A 21,717-nucleotide genomic window follows, 5' to 3' on the forward strand; every position below is an offset into this window, starting at 1 on the left:
AAAAAAAAAAAAAAAAAGAAAATGGTTACCCTAGGAGAAAAAAATAAAAAAACAACACAAACAGGCAGCAAACCTGACTTGATTGCATTTAGAATCCAGAAATGGTTACTTCACAGCAACATTTCCTACCTTCACAGTCTCCTCCTTTTTGCTTGCTGACTTTTTCTCAATCTCATCCAGCAAGGCTTCAGCCTGATATAACCAGGTACTTATGTGGGCAACATTTTCATCAAAAGTTTCCAGCTGGCTTTGATGATTCTGGAAAATGATTAAAAAAAATGTATCAATGTGAGAAACTGAAAAAAAAACTACAAAAAAATCCAACACAAAAATGAAAAATACCCCCACAAAAAACACATACACAAAAGCCATACAACTACAACCTGCCAAAACCATTATTATGAGTTTAAAAAAAAAAAAAAAAAAAAAAAAATAAGAAGATCAGTGGAATAGAGTGTTATGGATCCACCTTGGAAAGGAACACTGAAAATTAGATTTTACCTTTCACCTTCAATAAGTATTTAAAAGAATGCCATTTTCATCCTAGACCCTTCAATATTACTGTTCCTAAATCAAAGAAAGGGAAACAGAACTAGTTGAAGTGATTTGTCTGACTAAATAAAGACAATGTATTACTAACATTACAGCCAGACCACAACAGTCAACCAAAAAAACCCACAATGTTTTCAGTTATCACTAGCAGATTCAACAGTATGCATTATGTGCGGTTGTTGGTAGTTTTTGTTGATGCTTGCTTGTCTTTAACTGAAAGGGATTACATCAAAACCTACAAATTATAATGGTCAAGTTGGATATTTTACAGATTAAAATATTTCGTTTTAAGAAAATTCACTGCACTGTAGATGTGTTAATTAGGTCTGCTTTCATATGCAGTGAGAAACTGTAAGACTAGGTGCCATAGAAGCACCACGTTATTCTGTGTGACAAAACAAATCTATCCAATTCAGACAAGTACCAACCTGCTTAAGCACAGAGCTTCTTACTCAAAAAAGAGCAGCTAAGCTTAGATCTTTTAGACCAAAAAAAAAAAAAAAAGGAAAAGAGAAGGCCTATGATAGCTCTATATCAAGAATCTTATATCTTCACCTTAGAAAGAACAATTTAACCTAAAAAAGTCAGCGCAAGGACAATACTCATCAATAGACATGAACATAATTTAGGAAGTTTTTAGTTGTGGATCATCCTTACAGCATTTACAAATAACAGTAAACTACCTGACTGCTCCTAACATGGGCATCTCTGGATGACAAAACAAACAGTATGACCTGCAACGAGCACTGGACAGAACGCGCAGGGCTCACCATGCAGGAACACCCCAAAGTTTCCACAATTTCAGCCCATATCAGGGATTTCTGAAGGTGAATTATCATAACTAGCTGAACAACACAGAAATAACTATCTGAAAACATCAGTCTGAGACTAGCACCAATTGTAGGACTGTTTCATGCCCACTTAGCAAAACTTGCAGCTTTAGGCTGTATAAAACGCTTAGTGTACCATTTGCTCAGCCAAAGAGATGTTGTTGGCCTCAACTCTGAGTTGATATAAACACTTGCAGTTATCACTGTCTGAAAGTACAACAGGTTGACAAAGGGTCCCAAGTGCCTTGCTGAACACCAGGAAGAAGTTGTCAATCGTCCATTGAACAACCATCATCTGGCTCTCGAGGAAATCTATCCACACAAAAAAGCTCTGCTGGTGCTGGAGCTGGCACAGAGGTTTCTTTCAGGCTGAATAAAGATCAGCACACACAGCAACCTTATGGAAACCAATCTTTTCAGGCTTGTTGCTTTTGTTTTCTACTTACATCAATAAATTAATGAGCTTATACAAAGTTACACAGAAAACACAAGAACCAAATTCTGGGCTCTAATTAACCTGTTATGAAAAAAAATGGCATTTCCATAACCAGATGGGGTTTTTTTCCCCTCATTTTAATCTGGCAAAATCAGCTACTACCAGTTAATGAGTAAATCCACTAGTAGTTTTATGAATGCCTCGCTGCCCCATAACCCACTCATCCTATGTGCAGTGGTAGATGTTCCCTTTCAGGATAGCTTAGAAACTTATTTATATGCACTACAGTAACAAAAATTGTATTAGAGCTAAATAACAAGTGGACACAAAAGGCTGGCACTACTGGTGTAGCAAAAGAGAAAATGATGAAACATTAACAGGGAAGAAGTTTTACTCTCTACAACTAAGCAGGTTATTCTCACTAGTAAAAGTTAACTATCTGCTGAGATATTTCACCACTCACACCCAGATTCTGCATTTTGACCTCCTCCTCACAGAGCAATAGCCACTAATACCAAGACCATGGCACCAATGACTATCAGCACATCTAAAACACTTGCAAAACAGTTTCCAACCTTCCTCATTGTATATAACTTCATGACTCACTGCTCCATCTGCAGAGTAACCAGATATCCATCCTGCATTCCTTTAAGTCCATGAGGCACCATGGAAGCTCACATCACAGTGAAGTAAAACAAGTAAAATGCAACTGCTCCAAGGGTGTGGAGGGAAAATCACCTCTCACATGTGCAGCTTACCAACAAGGTGTCACACCAGTCCTCGGTCCAGGTCCGAACTCTGCTCCAGCCAGCATTAAGGACACACAGCTTCTCCTCCAGGGAAGTCTCGCTCCCTTCCACCAGAGCCTGGAGCGCAGTACAGCTTTCTGTGATGCTCTTCAGATCAGCTTTCCTCCTCTCCAGTTCCCTCAGCACATTCTGAAACAAGAGGAGCCATTACCACTGCACACTGCTTTCAGTGTGCAAGAGCAAGGGAGAATTTTTCCCCTCACAGGAAACAAATAGCATCATAGATGATCTGCACTTGAGAAAAATCAAGCCAAGTAGAATCACCTGCTGTTTATACTCTGTAGACAGGGATCAGCTTTTTTTTTTTTGAGAGTGGGTAAGAGCACAGTGCATGTGGGTGTCCTGAGTAACTTAGCTTGAGACCTTTTGTTTTGTTGTTTTATAATATCTTCATAGTTCCTTTTCATTATGTACATAAAGTAAATGCAACACATCACATTATACATTGAATTTTAAAAGATTCTCTTCTCTGCCAAGCACCACAGAGAACACACTTTTCAAGAGACACTTTGGATTTCTCTCTATCTTTTCTGACTAAAGTACTTTTATAGCTGGCTACAATGAGAAAAGTAGTAGGCCATGACTGAGTGCGTTTTTTTGAAAACAACCATCACTCATTACTGCATACATTCAATTCACTTGCTACATATTACAGAAGCTATTGTTATATTACTTACATGTAGATATGTAAATATATGTATTTTTAGTTGTAATATTTTTTCCAAGTGGTATCTGACTTTAAATGCTATTTTAATCTAAAAAATAAACAAAAAACCAAACAAACAAACACCAAAACAAAACAAAAACCACCTTCTTTGGAAGAATGCATACCAACATACAAATTAGGTAATATGTCACCTCTTGAATACCAGCATAAGGTTTCTACATGGAAATTAGGACCTCTTGTTATACAAGACCACCTATTATTTTTTATAACATCTGGCTATTTAGAAAGCTCTTTGATGTCAGCACAGAGTGTGTGGAAGAGTGCAGTTAATCACAATATTCAAATTACTACATTTTAAAATTGCCTCTAGAAAACCTTAAGAGAGGAAGGACAAATTTGCACCCAGCATCAAGGGTTTGTCCTCCTGGTGGTGCCACATAAGAGTTCATGAATTATTTGCATTGCTTACAAATGTATAGTAGGCATACTTCAGTAAGTATTTACAAGCTTGCCTGCGAAGAAAGTTTAGGGATACTGCCACAGACGAAGTGTAGTGCTAATTGCTAATCCTTAGTGAAATGCAGGTTATAATTAGATGGTTTTGTAATTTTCTAAGCTTTCAAGTTTTAAGATTGTATACAGACCTATACCAAAAGTAGAAGGTTACAGAAAACAATTAGTAGAAAGATCAGCATTAACCAACACTTGTTGCTAACTCCAACTATTATGTATACAAGTTTTTACAGTGTGAGAGAACAAATATTTTGCTTCAGAATAACTATAACACATTTGCTTGCTTCCGTGAAAAATTCCAATTTGTAGGTGAAAGAAAACAAGGAATTAAAGGAGCTTTTTGTTTTGCAAAGTCACAATTTTGAAGACGAATCTGTTTCAACAAAAAGTTACAATCTCAATTTTTCTTTAAAGTGTCAATTAACTTTGAGTTTTCACTACTAGTAAAATATTTGACCCAGCCTAAAATTTTATTTGCTGATAATTAAGAATATTATACTTATGAACTGTGTTAGAGATGCAATAAGTCATTCAAATACCTATTAATACCAAATATGTAGTAGTATGTTTAATATTTCACTTGGCATTTAATTTTGAAGCAAGATGGCTGAGATGAAACAGACCAGACTCAGTAAGGTTCTGAGTATGATCTACCATACCTACAAAAATTTCATGATGTAAGAGATTTAGGAACAAGTTACAGGAATTTAAATTCACAGCCACTTCTACAAAGTCTTGCCACAATATTAAAATTTTATTCTACAGATATGTAGAGCATGCTTACTTTGGCCCAGGCAACTTCTGAATCTAGATCAGAAAGCAAGCTCTCTGAAGTGGACTTCTGCACGAGCTCAGCCTCCGTGGTAGCCAGCCACTCCGACAACAAGGCAGCCTCTTTCCTCATTTTGCGAGCCAGCTGGCATGCTCTTTCAAGGTCTTGTTTTCCTTCTGTCACCTTAAAAAAAAAACAACAAACACCCACCCAAATATATAAAATCATTGCATCTTTAGACTGTCTTGCATTAGGGAAAGACCCTGAAAAAATCATTTATAAACTTAAAGGAGACAAAGAAACCTGCATACTAACTTATTTATAGCTAGCAATCATTGAATTAATATTTAAATATTGTTTATTAAGATCTTTTCACTGAAACTCAAGGGGATATAGAATCCAGTCAGTCACACTGATAAAATTCAGTTCTTTTTGTATCTTGATAACTCCTGCTAGCAGAAAGCTATAAAGGCAAATTTCACTGAAAATCTAGTGTGCCCTTGAAAACATCTCAGTGAAGTGAATATGAAATTTTATGTTTACTGCAGTATAAATCAATTCTATTTCCCACTGGCTACACAATTAGTCCGGTCAAACTTTAGCACAGGCTTCAGAATAAATCCAACTATAGCAGTCAGAATCAATTGACATTTCAAAAAATTGCCCTCTGTCTCAGTTTAGTGTTTTTGCGTATTTGTTCAAAACAATCCACTCTTTGAAGGTCTAAAAAAAATAAATTCAGACACAAACAAAATCCTAGTATTAGACTGCAAACCACTCTGCCTTTCTCTATTTTCCCAATTTCTTGTCTGCTGCTTTCCGAGTTTTACATGTACAGGTTCTACTAGCATCCACACCTTCAAGAATGTTCTCCACTTTACAACAATAAAATATTTCCTACGGCCCATTTCAAGATATTCCAACAACGTAACCTGGCCATTTACCCACAGCTACATTCACAGAACACTGAACAGCCATAAGTCTACTTGGACTTCTGTCTTGATTTAGGTAGGATACTAATTCCCTATTTCCCTCCTGTTCCCTAAGGGTTTAACCATTTTTAAACACTTCACTTGGATAAATAACTATTCAGTTACAAAGAAAATTACTCAAATCAACATGCAATGCAGTTCACAGGAAATACAGGTTTGCCTGCATTTTCTATTTCATCCTGAGAGCAACCCTTCAGATGGATTATGATTAGAAACCATCATACTCCTCCTAAAAAAAAAAAAAAACTTACACCGACTCAAACTTCTCATTATCCTGCAGGCCGGTTCACAGACAAGAGAAGGTACAACAGTGCTCAAAGAGTTTAACAAATAGCAGCTTTACCAGAATGATGAAAACTCTGTGAACCTTCCTTTCTTCAAGGCTCACTCCCCTTCAGAAACACTCTGTGTGCACTGGGGTCTTGCACAACTACCAGACTGTTAGGTGTAATCTTTAATCTCTCAACCGGTTGCTCCTGGATGTTACAACTAGTCTATATGGTATCAGCTTCAGAATCAAACTTAAAACAGCATCTAACATCAAAACAACAAAGAAGGGAATTTATATGCAGACAAATGTTCATGTGTACATTTGTTTTTCTTACCTGTGCCCCCAGGTCATTGTAAAGAAATTTTAATGCTGTCAGTTGTTCATCCATCCCTTTGGGATTATCTGTCTGTTGTTTCTGTACAATTTGCCTTCCTGTCTTGATAACAGTTTCAACCTCCAATTTCACTTCACTGAGGGTCTTATAGAGTTTCTAAAAACACAAATATATTGGTGATAATTTTGTAGTGCAAGTTTTCAGATTTATCTTCATTTTGGGACCTGACCATCAAGTTGCACTTAAACTCTGAGCTATGGTTTAAGAGCAATGTCTGTCAAGAAGATTTCAGACTCCTGATGTTCCATATTTTATTCTAGTTCTAATTTTCACACACACACACCCAAAAAATCCCAATAATTTAGCAGTGTTTACTTCATAACACCAACACATGTGACAAGGCTAACATTGTGATCAGTACTTGATCTTCTATATAGTATTTGTTTTGTTCAAAAAAAACAAGCAAGTTTGCCCCTGAAGTGATGCTTCTCCATAAGACCAGGATGAGCTATGGAAGGGAGTTAATAAAAACTCCGTTGTTCCACCACAACTGTGATCAACTATCCACTACTATTATGTCCACTACTTTTATGTCTCACTCAGAAGAATTAGAGGTTTTTAGTTATCAATTATTCTGTTGGTATTTTGCAAAGAGTTGTAACAGTACCATCAAGACTTTAAGCGGATTTTCCTCAGGAGAGAGTTTAGGTAAGAAAAATCACACAAGAAAGAAACACCCCCAAGAATGAGTTAAGAACATTGTATACTTACCATGCACCTGTCCAGATGAGCTTGGATTACATCTGGGTCAGTATCCTTCACATCCAAGACATGAAGTTCTGCTTTTACACCATCCAACACCCGCTTGCAATCCAACATACGCTGCTCAAAATTAGCTGGTTTCTGGAAAAGCTGGTACTTTGTAGATACTTCGCGGAGTTTTCTCTGTTTTAACGAACATTGTGTGAAGAGATTGTTTTAAATTAATATCTGCACTTCAAAAGATAACATTTAAAGCATCTTCCCCCACAGATTCTAACTCACCTGTCACACCACAACTCAGTAGACATGGCAACAGTATTTGCCATGCCAAACTGCATCACTTGTTCCTTATCTCCACTTGCGGTGCAAGAGAGCTATAATTCTGTATCATACGCCTTCAAAATATCCATTCTACTAAAATAGACTTCCTGACTTTCTGCATGATACCTATGAAATTTAAACTTCCTTATTCAATTCATACAGGGCTGCTTGTTTCCTAATGAAAGCATGTAAAAGCATATATTATTTACTTCTGAGGTTCGGTTGAGCGCACCATGCAATTTACAGGCTGACAAATAGCAATGTGTAATTGAAAACCAGAAGATCTTCACATTTAAATTCTTTAGTGCAACTGTCATATTTTTACCTGCAAAGCATCCAGCTGAGTTCCACCACGGGGAGACCTGCATTCAGGAGAAGCAGGAGGGAAAGAACGGGCACTTTTCTTGAGCTCTTCTAAGGTGGATTCATGAGCTGCAATCTCAGCTTGAATTTTCTGCCATGTCACAGAAAGAGTAAAAGATTATGTTACAAAATTGCTTGCAGAGAGGAGAAGAGGAACTTTCTTACCACCTACTACCCACCAGAAGTGAATCCATTCTGCAAAAGTCAAACACTACCAGGTTTATTTCAAATATTCTGGCCCTGGTGACAACTTGCTAAATTGAAAGCTGTTAAGACTGTTATTCAATACAACCTCCTTATAAGAAGAAAACAAGCCAGATTACAAAAGATATCACCTAGTACATCAGCACAGGACTGAAATGAAGCCTTCATGAATTACTAAGTCTAGGATGAGCATTATCATGAGATATTTCAAAATGTTTTGTAATGGAAAAGCTATACTAGAATACCTGGGCCTCCTGGGGCATCTGAAAGGCATCTACCCTGTCAGTCAGGTAGGACGTCAGCTGTCTATCCAGCTCCACTAAGTTTTCCTGCAAGACCTGCAACATGTGGTCAGTTTCTCGCATCATCTGAAGCTGCTGTTCCAAGGCGATCTGCCGGCTCACTGCCTGAGTGGGACAGAAAGGTAAGAGAAGATGGAGCAGTAATTCAATACAAATTATGTTAAACTTTCTCAAAACAAGGTGGGGAAGACTCAAGAAGTCCTGTGCCAGGAGGACTGTCTAACAAGAGCAAAAGTGAGCCCTAGAAGGCAGCACTTTTTGAAGCCTGCTGTGGTTCATACCAGCAGCTGACACACAGTGGCACAGAAGCAGAGTCCTGCTGCTAGATATACAAGATAGCGAAAATAGGTCTCTCCAATCAATCACCTTAGGAAGAAAGTATTCTGTTAAAACATACCAGTTTCAAAAACTAGCTATTCAGTGGGAATCTGGGGCTTTGTAACACACTACAGATCAATGTTGTTTGATGTATACATTTGCACATTTTCTTTCAAAACAATGAACTCCTTCTGTTACAGTGTGAAAATAAAGGTTCACAGTTCCTTCCCTTCCATTTCCACTCCATTCAACAGCAAAACTTCTAAGTTCATCTGAAATGTCACTACTCGCATGGGAACACAAATTCCCCACTATCAACACGTGCACAGAGGGATGGGTGCATACAAACACACACGGATGTGGAAAGCTGTCAACAGCCCAGTGTGTCAGCACTGCAGCTGCCAAAGCAGATAGTTTTTATATGGCAATAAAGTACTGTTGCAACAGGAAAAATGACAGTGAATGCTAACTTAAAAGACAGCACATAGCCCCCAGCTGAGGGCACTACATTCGTGTTGCTCACTGTAATGAGGATGAACTGAAATTCCTCCCTCTATGACTACACTTTGGCAGTAACAAGAGAAAAAAACTCCCACCCAACAATTTGGCAATGGCCTGTATTACCAAGATACAAGTTACAAAGCTATCAAATCTGAAATACAGTTAGTCTTCCTCTACTTATTAAATATAGAAAAGATTAGACTAAAGTATAAGAGGAAGAAGGGGACAACATAATAGATGAGGAATGAGAAGAATGTTTTCCTTTTGTTCCTTATTTCAGTGTGCTTTCTTCCTAGCTATTTCAAAGAGTGAAAATGTCACTTATTCATGTTCCTCTTTTTTACAGTTAGGTAGCAGCTCACCAGTGTTCGTGGCAGTAGGAAGGGAATATTAACCTCAGTTATTGAACTGTCCCCCCCCTTGAGACTGGAATAGCATTTTTGCCAAAATTACCTGCACACAAAGGTGTGCAAATGTGAAAAATAAAACATGGCTCAAGTTGCAGGGGGGGAAGGCATCTTGCTATTAGGACATTATTCAAAATGAAAAATGGTTGACAATATGAAGAAGGTTTTTCCTCTTTTCCTGTATTGCGGTCCTGCAGCTATGAATTCAGCTGACAGGAATCATTTCAGACCATTGAGCTGAAAAACCCAGTCTACTTCAACCCTGCCCTCAAATTCTTACCAAGTGACTCAATTCCTCGTAGCGAGCATTGAAAGCCTCCAATTTTTCACTGATGATATCATCAAGAATCCCTCCATCAATCAGTGTCTGCCCAAGTTCCCGAATCTGGGTTCGATTATCAGCTGGATGACGCAGGACTGATTCCAGGGACTAAACAGCAGAGAAAGTTATAAAGGTCAATACACTGAATATAACTGCATTCTCAGAGGTGGAAATCTGGCTTTATGCACAGAAGTTTTATACTTCATATGTCTTGAGAGTGCTGTGAAAGCATGAATTAGTCATGGCTTTATCCATGATGGCACAAGGCAAATACAGTGGTCATTTTGCTTTAGATAATTAAACTTCACAGCACTTCTCACCTTTTCACATTATTTCATACTATTGTGCTGGAAGGAATTAATCGATTTACACAGAACAGGAGAGAACAGACAATTTTATCATAGTAGTATGTACAGCACAGTCACATAAAGCAAAATTCAGCTTTTGGTGGAGAATCTTACAAATATCCATTCCAGATTCAGAGTAATATGTTCATCGAACTTGAAGAATCAGAATATTCAGCACATATTTCAGTATTCTATTGAAAGGTAGAATTTGTTTTTTTCTAAAACTGAACTATGTGAAAAGTTAGCAATCTGACAGAATGACTACAATACCTCAAGAGCATCATTGACAGTATCCAACTTATCAGGCATATTTTCTGTCATTTGCACCCTTTCCTCCAGATTGTTTAGCCAAGCTGTTTCTAAATCAAGATACTGAAGCAGCTCAATCCAACAGGACCACACCTCCTAGGAGCAACAGTAATAACAATAATAAAAAAAATTAGCCTAGAATGCCAGGCATAGCTCATATACCGTATGAACACCTTAAAGAAATAATGTTTCTGGGACATGCACTTCAAATAGGCAAGTAAAAAATATTCAAAAATATGTCACGGGACAGTAAGATCTAGAGAGAAAAACCTGCATCTATAGCAGCAAGATAAAGAGAAGTATGCAAAATACATATAGAAATCTCTAAACTGGTGTTAAAGTTATCACTGACATCCAGATTCTTGTAACAGTTTAAGAACGCAACAAAATGAATCCACTCCTCTTGAAACATAGGACACAACCTACCCCAAACTACAATCATATTCCAAGTAACATTTATTTCAACATTTAATCTCTGAGAAGTTTGGTTTTGTTATTTTGGAAGATGCACAAATGGATAACAGAGAAGAGACACAATGTTAATTATTTACACAAGTGTTTATTACAATTCAGATTATAAAAGCAAAGTTAGTGTCTCATGGATTTCAAGAATGTCACCCCAAGAGAAAGTAACCTTGGAATGGAGCCACAGCTGAAGCTACTGGACATATTCAGTGTTCTTCTCCATTCCTCTTATGCCACTTGGCTTAATTTTATTAAGCTAAGAGCTGTTGTTCTTACCTCCAAAGTGTGGCACTTCCCCCGGATCCGATTGCACAGTAGCTGGTAGTTCTCCAGCACAACATTCAGCTCGGTCGCCAGGTCGTGACCACTAGACGGCACCTTGGCAGCCAACATCTTGATGTTGTCTTTGAGAATCTTCACCCGCACCTCTTTCTGCAACACATCCTCCTTCGCTCTCTGACCAAAGAAACATATCACATGATCAGCCATCAATTGCCATACGGTCAGCTATTCACCATTCAAACCAAAAATCAGCAGTTCAGCCTTGGAAGTGTTGCTGCCAAAATATTCTTGGATCTGAGTACAACAAAATATGGCACTAACTTTCATGAGATTCAGATTATGTCAGTAAGTGTTGACAAATTGTATTTTATTAAACATGCAGACATATCTACCATTTATGGTTCATTAAAAACGGATAACTCAAAGCAAAAAAATACTAAGTTCAGTGCTATTCATATGCTAGCATACAGATATGGAAAAAAAAAAACAACACAGAGGCTTGCTAAAAATAAGCATCTCAGGGAGAAAAAGGTAGGGTGAATTTACAGAAGTTATGAGTGTCAGAGCTTGGTAACTATCCCCCAGAGTTATCCAGGAAAGACAACATAACTACCAGGGACATGTGCAACTACCAAGTTGGGAACTCTCCCACATCTGTTGGGTGTACTAAAGGAACAGGCAAAAAAGACAATGAGAAGAATTTCTTCAACTCAATTGCATTCAGAGGAGCTTGGTAACAAATATAGAGGATAAGCACAGTACAACTCCAAACACATAGGCCTGAAGAAATTAGACTATAAGCTGTCCGATTTTGCCCTAACCAGAATTCAGAAAGCAGGATAGCTGGAACACAGATCATGCAGACCAATTCAAGCCCCTCTCTGTTGACACAACTAGAAGGCTCCAGAAATAGGGAGTGTCCTGTATTTCTTTCTTTACAGATCTCAAGGACAGTTTTATGGAGTTGTAGTACCTCTGATATATCAGGCACTGCACTTTATGGTAGGATTCAGTACATGACAGCATTATTGTTGCACATACTGTTTGTCTTCTAAACACAAGGCAATAAAAAAAAAAAATGCCAGTTAATGGAGGGGAAAAGAACGAAAAATCTACAGAATACATTATTTTAGGGCAGGATTATAAAAAACCACCAAACTTCAACTTAAACCTACTCCTTCAAGCGTCAGCAGGAGTTTCACTACATTCAAATGAGAGCAGAATTAGGCAAGCTCAAAAGTTTTTCAAAACACTACGCAAAAATGCTCCTGGTCAAACATATAGAAAGTGTTCTTTTCCAGTACTAAAAGTCGCCCCATTCATAACAATCTAACTGCAAATGCAAGAGGATATGCAAGTGTTACAGTAGGCTTACTGACTCACTGACATATCTGCCAAAATAAAAAGTACAGAATTTAATCTGGATTTAACAAAGGTAAATGTGCTTGAAGTCTACCAGATTTGCCAGTGAAAAGAGGGTTCTTTCTTTTCTTGGCTTGTGTTCAGCAGGCTGTCAGACTATGTGATCTCAAATGGCTTCAAAGGAGATGAATATATTAAAACACTTGTTAAAGACTGCTTCAGAAAGCCCCTTCAACAAGAGCAATTCAAAACTTCAAATAGATTTGTCAAAGCACTTGTAAGGGAGTAAAAGATTATTTTTTTGCTCCACTGAATAACAGTGTAGTGGATACTCATTTAAATAATGTGCGTACAAGTCAAAACATTTGTGAAGATATAGTTGAACTCTCAGATTTCAAAGCAGGGAGGTTATTGTTTATGCTGTACATACCTGTGAGAAAATTATCTATTCAACTGCTAATTTATAATGAGACAAAAATATAATTTCTTCCTCTCCATTTTTTTTGGCCACCAGCCCCAAAATTAGAGAAGCAGGGGCCAGCATCACTGTTTGCAAGAGAAGAGGAACACACGATAATATTATAGCAGAACCATTTTAAACTGTGTTTCTAAATGTGGAGTTACTATATCTCAGAGGCAAGAAACTGAAGCTCAACAGCTAGAAGCAGAAGAATGTTTTCACAAACACTAATTTAGACAGGTATAATGCCAGCTCTTCTTTCTTTCTTTCTCAGATTTCATCAGCTGCAATGAGTTTCCATATTCTTAGTGTTTAATATGTTATATATAGCCAGCCTGGCTCAACGGCTGGGCAAGCTGCTATTGGTTAAGAAATCTGTACCCCTCGTGGCCAAATAGAACATCTGCTTTTATAGTTTGTGCTTTAAAAATAAAAATTCCACAAAGCAAAGCTGAAAAATACCACTAATCTTGTCATGACCTGAGCTCCTTTCCATGAGGATAATAATTCCACAAAAGGTCAACCCCCAAAGCCATTAAGTTTTGATTCTCTTTAATCAGGTCTCTACAATGACCTGCTATTCCTGACCTTCATTTCCTCCACCGCATTCTCTAGTTCTTCAGGGGACTTGTATTCAAAATCTTTCTCTAAATATTCTTCTTCAGCTTGGGTCATCCATTCTTGCATCTCTGCCAAATCCTTCTTCAGATTTACAGCTTTTTCCTGACTTTCAGACAGGCGATTTTTCTGACTAATGATCTAGAATCCAAGGTGGAGAAAGACAGAAGTTTTATTACTTAGATGTCCTTGTATATGTGAAAAACCACAAGCCTTTGTTACAACATTTTACTACCAAAACATTTTCAGACCTTCTTAATTAACAAAATGCTTTTATTTCCATACACGCACACAAACTTGTGATCCTTTTTTAGCAGATCAACAAAATCTGAAAGTGAGGAAATGAGGAAAATGACCTTTTTTTTTCATTACATGTAAGAAAACCTAGAATATGTCAGACAGAAAAAAAAAAAGGAAGAGGAAGAGGAAGAGGAAGAGGAAGAGGAAGAGGAAGAGGAAGAGGAAGAGGAAGAGGAAGAGGAAGAGGAAGAGGAAGAGGAAGAGGAAGAGGAAGAGGAAGAGGAAGAGGAAGAGGAAGAGGAAGAGGAAGAGGAAGAGGAAGAGGAAGAAAAAAGAAAGAAAAAAGAAAAAAGAAAGAAAAAAGAAAGAAAAAAGAAAGAAAAAAGAAAGAAAAAAGAAAGAAAAAAGAAAGAAAAAAGAAAGAAAAAAGAAAGAAAAAAGAAAGAAAAAAGAAAGAAAAAAGAAAGAAAAAAGAAAGAAAAAAGAAAGAAAAAAAGAAAGAAAAAAAGAAAGAAAAAAGAAAGAAAAAAAGGAAGAAAAAGAAAGAAAAAAGAAAGAAAAAAGAAAGAAAAAAGAAAGAAAAAAGAAAGAAAAAAGAAAGAAAAAAGAAAGAAAAAAGAAAAAAAAAAGAAAAAAAAGAAAAAAAAAGAAAAAAAAAGAAAAAAAAAAGAAAAAAAAAGAAAAAAAAAGAAAAAAAAGAAAGAAAAAAAAGAAAGAAAAAAGAGAAGGAGGAAGAGGAAGACCACAACCCTCTTCGGATCGCAAATATCATATAGTTAGATATATCTTTATGCTGAGCACTAAAGCATCCTTCAGGCCTCCTTTCTTTCCTCAGCCCAGGCAATCTGGATTCTATATCAAGAGCAGGGTACTCCAACGCAAATCCTCACCAGGCAGTTCAACTGAAGAAGTATGTTTCTGCAGACCCAAAAGTAAGTTTCTGCTTCCACCCAAAAGAAACAATCAAACACACCAGACTGAAGAGGTGGTCTATTTATAGCCATTTATTTTTCAAAGCTGCTTGGAAGCAGGCAGAAATTACACAGAGCTAGAAGAATATTCCAGATTTCAGGAATAACGGAACAAAAAGGTCAGATGTGCCCCTCCCACCAACACCAGGAAGAGCAGCATGGGGCAAAGTGAATGAATTAATTTTTAGTAGCAAACAGTTAAACTGGAAGGAGCACAGTGAACTCTTAGGTACCGAGAAGTGCACATATTCAAACAAAGCTACTGTTGTACATCATTGTCCCCTTGCATATTTGCACTTCTGAAGTATTCACTGGGCCAGGTTGGATTTCAGCCACTTTGACAGTAGAAAAAGTAAAATATACTCATCCCGCTGTTTCACTGCCTCACCTCTTCACCATCCTACCAATACCACACAATTAAACAAAAAGCTGCAGTGATAGGCAAGCACTAGCAACATATGGAGAACTCACCTGTTTGCTCAGTTTCTCCCATTGAGTTTGGCAGTCTACTAGCCTAGACTTTGCCCAAGTATTAATGGCTGTGATAGGCTGAGCTCTTAAAGCAGACTCTACATCTTTCATCTCTTTCAGTGATGGTTCAGTCTTCTCCATTTCATTGACAAACATCTGAGCACGCAGAGAAAATTAATGTTTTTCTTTAACAAGACATTACATAAATCTACAGGGTATAAAACATGTTGTAACTTTTAATTATTCCGGAGAAACTTTAATAAAGCTGCAGACTGGTGCTGCATTCAATACCAGAGCATTTAAAACAGTCCTTCAGCGGCCCAAAACATAAGTATGCAAAACAAAAAATACAGCTTGCCATACACAGTGCCAACATTCTCGCCTGCCAAATGCCAACACTCGAACAACACAAGATGAAGATGATGTGCACAACATACCCTGACAAATCTGACATATATCAGGCTCATATTCTTCTCCTGGAAACAAACATTTGAAGGTGCAATGAAATCACTTACTATAAGATGAAATTCTACCTATTTGTGATCATTATGTGCTACTAACTAGGAAGGAATCTTGCTCGTAAGGTACATACAACTCCTAAACCCTAAGAGTTTCACAGTTATTTAATTGTTATTTTTATTGCCCTTGGGAGTCCCATGCAGAAAGCACTTTTCACTCACAGATTCAATTCCTTAATCACAAAACTGGAAGAAATATACAAACATTTTCAGCGGATCCAATGTCAACTTGTAGAAGACTATTTTTAAATATGGTGAAGACCTCTAAAAAGTACAAAGGGTTATGGCTACACGCGAGGAACCAACTAAAATATGCCTTGAAGAAATACAAGACATTTTTTTCTGGCAGGTTTTATGGAACATGCCATGGACAATATTTTAATAAAAGAAGCAAAATAATAAAAATATGCTAGTCATTATTTATTTCAAAAGATTCCTTAAAAGAGCGAAACTCACTATGCATTGGTCAAGTTGTCTTTGAAGTCCTTCCGTATCTCCTTGAACAGCCTTTTCTGTCATTAAGAAGTCTTTCACACCATCCATCCACTTTTGAACGACTTTTGAATTAGCCTAAAGCAAACATAATAATGAAGAGTTGATACAATGCCATGATGAAGAGGCTGTTACATTTCAACAATTTCTAGCAGTGTCAAAAGAATATTCTACAAGCTGCTAGCATTGCCTTGGTTTTGAATCAGACCTCCTTTGGTTTCATTTTTGTTTTGGAGTTCATTTTTTTTCCTCCCAATTTCTCTGTTCACAAACTTTCATTAAAATTAAGTTTACTACAGTGATTCTCTTCCATCCATGCCACAGCATAGTTTGAGACTGCAATGCTCCAGCCTATCACAGAAAACCACAGGATTGCTAAAGGAGGCAAGTATGACTTCAAGAAGTATGTGGTCACCCTTCACATGAGGGACCTGGCTGAAGGCTGGGGACAGCATCTTCCTGATGATAAAAACCACGTACAACTGCTTCCATCACACTCATTCGAGAGGCATACTGCACTCCAAGGAAAAGAGAGGGCCTTATTGGAATCCATGTGAGGAGAAAAGGAGAGGGTAACACTAAACATAAGTAACAGGTAGAAGCCATGCTGAGAAACCCATTCACCTTACATAGAAACACAGGCATAAATGGAAAATACCACAGAAAATTAGACTAACCACTAAAAAAATATCTATGATCTCCTTCTCATGCCACTGTGGGTGTTCTCAATCACCCTTACAAACAAAACCAGCTCTAACTTAGAGCAGGGAGAAAGTTTTAACTCGCCCTGCTTCAACTGAGTTATGTGACTATCTTTTTTTAGTATAATAATATAGTTGGCCTTTTTCGATCAACATTTTTGCACTGTTTGTTTGGGTTTTTTTAAGAGATGACATCTTTTTATTCAGACACAATCATAATCACAGAGGACTGTTATTTGAGAAGCTGAGTCAGCTTCACCTTCCACTCTGCACATCACCAAGGAGGAAAGTACACACTTTATTTCCTTTAAAGCCTTGCAATAATAGTTCTTATAAGATCAATACATTATAAACTGCTTCTCAAAAAACCTGTCTGCACTAACAAAAACCCATTAGACTAAGATCATGTTTATTTTTAGGCCCATGCTAACATTTCAGGTCAAAGTTGTGACATTTTGTTCATTCCTTTTCTATTTTGGGGGACATTCCTGCAGCTGATTAGCCTGGAAATCATTTTCCAAAAAACAGACCCCAGGAGGCTTAACAGTGAACCATAGCTTAATGTAAAAAAGTACATATTTATAAAGGCTGCCATTTGACAAGGCATTTTAGCATATACCTAATTTAGCTTGCTTACAGTAAGCTACTTACATAAGTAGCTGGACTGAATTAAATGGGATTACTCACAAAGTTAGGCACATATTTAAATAACTTGCTGAATCACAAGTCAAGTCTACAGAAGTTTAATGAAGTAAATGCTCCTGCACTGTCCTGGTAAATAATTACCAATGGTCAAATAACAGTGTAGGTTGTTGATGTACAAGAGCTCACAAATTTCAGACAAACTACAACACTGAATTGGTTTCTAAAATTTATTTCAGGCAAGAACAAAGATCAAATGTGCTAAATTTTAACTTTTTCACTCCTAGAGAAAACATGATGTTCAGTCATGATTAGATTTAAAATAACTGAACGTGATATATAATTAAAGACACAACAAGCCACATGTCATTAGAGATATGATAACAGAGCACAAGATACAGAAATGTTCTTCTGGAAAATACAAGATATATCTGATAAAATTAGCCTTGTCTGCTTTTCCCTTCACATGACCAGTACAGACAGTCTCACTGTAAAACACAGATCGTGCGACCAATGCATGTGTTGTCAGCTTGGGGGAGCCTCTGTCACACCACAAATCACAGAAGGGCCACCTGAGTGGCAGGACCCACAGGCAGATCTGACATTGACCTACTCATCCACATAACAAGGACATGTAAGCACTGTGCACCTGTCTGCTCACTGTTGAAATGTAAATACTTATGTTCAGTTTCTTTCCAACCACCTAAATGTGAGAAGCGCAGTTTTAGGAAATGCCAGCTTTTAATGATGAATTAGGGAAAAAAGAGACATTAAAAATAAACTGACATTTGTGTGTAGCTGCACATGCCCACACATTCTCCAAAGGTTGCTATTCACTTTTTTTTTCTCCCCCATTTTTTTTTTCCTTTAATAGCCAGACACTTCATCTCCTTTCTTAACCAAGGAGATACTGCCCAGCCATTCTCCAAACTAACCTTAAGACTTCAGTATCACATCTCCAGTACTGACCCATTCAACATCTGCACCAGGACCTTATATCTTGTCTCCCATAGGAATCTTTCTTGCAGTGAAAGTTCCATCCTGATCTATTCAGTGCCATCCACAGCATTTTTATTCAACTTGCTCTGCATTCTCATTTTTATTCATACAGTGCTAGACTACAAAAATCACTGTATAGATTACTACCACTCCTTCAAAAGGAAAAATTGGAGAATTTATATAAATACATCACTGTCCATCCACTGACAGCTTTATGAAACACAGGAACTGCGTACTTTAAAAATCAGTTCATGAGAACACAATTCCAGTGCAAGCTCCATATTTCTACAGGTAGCACCGCTATGTATTTCTTCCATTTTCAATTATTTAATAATTACTTCCACTGTTTTTTCTGTTTTAATTTCTTTTTCAGCTTCTGTACTTCTTTTTAAGGTAACAGGAAAGATTTTAATGACTCGCACAGGACAAAATTCTCTTCTCGGGTCTGTACGACAGCGCATAGCTTCAGTGCTCTGCTCCCTAAAGCTCTTCAAAACTCCCACAGGCATGAAAATCCACATTTTTCATCAGTCAGTGATTCATATACATGGTGGTACCAACATCAGTTTGAGAAGCTGTGGAGAACAGGGCACTTCACCTTCGGCTGAAAAAACTGAATAATTGATTACTAAATAAAACCGTGCCACGCTAATACAGCACACAGGTACTCTACTCTCGGTTAAACATGAGAGAGCATTTCAGTTTTCAGGAGCCATTCTTCACCCAGTTAAAGCCATGATTTGGGAAAGTCAGTGCATGTACAGACCACTCAACTGAACACAATTCAAGTGCAGAAAGAATGCTGCACTTATAAGAAATAAAAGAAGAAAAAAAAATGCTGCTAAAAGTGATGAGGTAAGTAGGTCTTGCTTAGTGTAAGACAATCAGGGCAACTGGAAAACTGCAATCATTTGAAGAACACAACTAGAAAATTGTCACAGAAAGGATATTGAGGCAGGCTTACATGCAGAATATTTATTCTATCATCTAAATAACTAGTGAGTGTAACCAGAAGGAGAGGGAAGGGAAGAGAATGAGACATAGTAGGATATAGTACAAGTCAGAAGAAAAAATAATGAAGAGGTGATTGCTGGAAAATAATCACCAGAGGCTTGGCTAAGCCCTAGAAGTTAATTTCTTTTAGGTTCCTGTAGAAGGCAGCTCACTTTGGGCAGTCCACTCCTGCTGCCCAGCAGCATCAGCTCCTCCGTAACCCCACATCACCCCCCATGCTGCCACAAGCAGCCGCAGAAGGGTGGCTGTGAAGGAACCAGACAAAGCAGAATCTCTTTTAAATGTAGGTGCAAAAGTACACATATTCCCGAACATGTTTTTAAGGAAGAGGGTGGGGAGCAGGGACAGCTTTAATCCTTCAGGTAATACAGCCTAATAATATTACGTAAAAGTTTTGTATAAAAGAAATACACATATTTCCTGCGGTTCCTTCTCCTATTCATAGGTTGGTTTGTGGCTTCCATTTACAAGTTCACTAGCCTAGAGTGGACTACCATGCCTACGCTATTCATACACACACAAACTGCCAGGAGCAGCTCAAGTCCTGAAACAAATAACACTTCGATGAGCAGGAGCAAGTTTTTCCCTCCAGCCTTTATCCCCAAGTAAAATTTCTCATGGGCACATGGGCGTGCACTCTGCTCTTAACTGTAATTTAGTTACAGTCTGTTAGTCCTACTATGACTTCTTCCAGGCTTGTGGTTTAATAAAATAAAATAAAATAAACAGGAAAAAAAAAAAGGGCTTGAGGCTTTTACTACTTCTGAACAACCAGCAACAGCTTGTCCAGCTTTCACTGCAGCATCATGCAAGTCAACTACCTGGCCTTACTAATATAAATTTCAGTTTAAACACATATCTATACTTGAGCAGTCATTAAAGAGTCTCTCTGGCTAAATAAATAAATAAATACATAGATAGATAAAAAACGAACACACAACCACCCATGAAGTTTGAATCCACTGTCAAATAAAATAACAGTTTTCTGCTTCAGAGGTAGGGGAGCGAAAGACTGAAAGAAACTTTTGTGGAAAAGTGGTGGTGTGCATGCATGACACCAATGTTCTGAAGTGGCACATGCAGGAAGTTACTTATTTTTATAAATTGTGTGATACATATTCTGTTAAATACAAAAGACCATAAATAACTTCACTCATTAAAATTTGTTTAATGCATGTGAAAATACAGATTTCTTTTCACAAATGCGCATGTGCCTTCATCTTAAGAGACAGAGAATCTCTAAAAGCACTTTCTCACTTTATGAAGTTCACAATATAATATGAAGATAATATGAAATTTAAAGCCTGGTTAGACATTGCTCCAGAAAAAAAAAAAATGGCACCACATTTGGGCTTTTATACTGCTCTGATCAGTTTATACTTCCAAGCTGATACTGAAGAACAGTTCGTGCCTCTCTAACCTTTGGGTCACACTAATATCGTCATGGGCTAAATCACGATATACTTAGTTTTTGTTATTTTTTCCTCTTCCCAGAGGAATATAAACAGTCTCAAGAAGGAACTTCAAACAAACACAAAGAAGCCAATCTAACCAGTAAATACTCAGTCAATCTCAGTTGAGTTACTTAAGTACTGATTGGTCCTCTCTCTATCAATGGGCTAAACATCTAAATACTCTTTAAATACCCTCACTTTTAATACCTTCATTTTTAAATGATTGGGATTTTCTGTTATACATGATTCCATATGTGTGTGTGTGTATATATATATTTAAGAGTACTGATTAATCTTAATTCTTTAAGTCTCCTTCCTGTCACTTCAGGGGTTGTCTGTTAGAACTGGAAAGCTCACTACACTTAAGTATTTTCTTTACTTTTTTTTAAACAGGCTTTACTAATTCTTTATTACTGTTGACAGAAGCTCCACTTGAAGGAGCAAGTTTTCTGTAACCAGTATGGAATTTCAATTTTAGATGTCAAACTAGTAGAGCATTGGGCATCTGACACCAGCCACAACAGAGGGCATTCAGCCTCTGGTAGGATCCAGGCTTCAATAGCACAGCTGACATACCCTTCACTTCAGTGTAACCTTTGCTTCTGGTATTGAAAGAAGGGGAATGCTAATTTTAAGTGAAAAGTAACTCTATTAAAAGATAAAAAAATATCCTTTTCATGTTAAAGTCTTCTGCTA

At 37.4% G+C, this 21,717-nt stretch overlaps 1 protein-coding gene across 2 annotated transcripts in view; it reads right to left on the reverse strand.

Moving 5' to 3' along the window:
* The window catches only part of UTRN (utrophin), a 372,502-nt gene that overhangs the window by 241,416 nt on the left and 109,369 nt on the right, over positions 1 to 21,717 (reverse strand). For both annotated transcript variants that reach the window (XM_065057531.1, XM_021294904.2), the window contains 13 exons: positions 16,176 to 16,289; positions 15,202 to 15,357; positions 13,490 to 13,660; positions 11,074 to 11,253; positions 10,294 to 10,428; positions 9,635 to 9,784; positions 8,072 to 8,233; positions 7,585 to 7,713; positions 6,948 to 7,121; positions 6,177 to 6,332; positions 4,592 to 4,762; positions 2,577 to 2,756; positions 130 to 258 (listed from right to left, as the gene is read on the reverse strand). In XM_065057531.1, the coding sequence (XP_064913603.1) occupies positions 130 to 258; positions 2,577 to 2,756; positions 4,592 to 4,762; positions 6,177 to 6,332; positions 6,948 to 7,121; positions 7,585 to 7,713; positions 8,072 to 8,233; positions 9,635 to 9,784; positions 10,294 to 10,428; positions 11,074 to 11,253; positions 13,490 to 13,660; positions 15,202 to 15,357; positions 16,176 to 16,289 (2,007 nt within the window). The remainder of the gene's footprint in view (positions 1 to 129; positions 259 to 2,576; positions 2,757 to 4,591; positions 4,763 to 6,176; positions 6,333 to 6,947; positions 7,122 to 7,584; positions 7,714 to 8,071; positions 8,234 to 9,634; positions 9,785 to 10,293; positions 10,429 to 11,073; positions 11,254 to 13,489; positions 13,661 to 15,201; positions 15,358 to 16,175; positions 16,290 to 21,717) is intronic.

Source organism: Columba livia, chromosome 3 (genome assembly GCF_036013475.1).
Source record: "Columba livia isolate bColLiv1 breed racing homer chromosome 3, bColLiv1.pat.W.v2, whole genome shotgun sequence".
NCBI lineage: Eukaryota > Metazoa > Chordata > Aves > Columbiformes > Columbidae > Columba > Columba livia.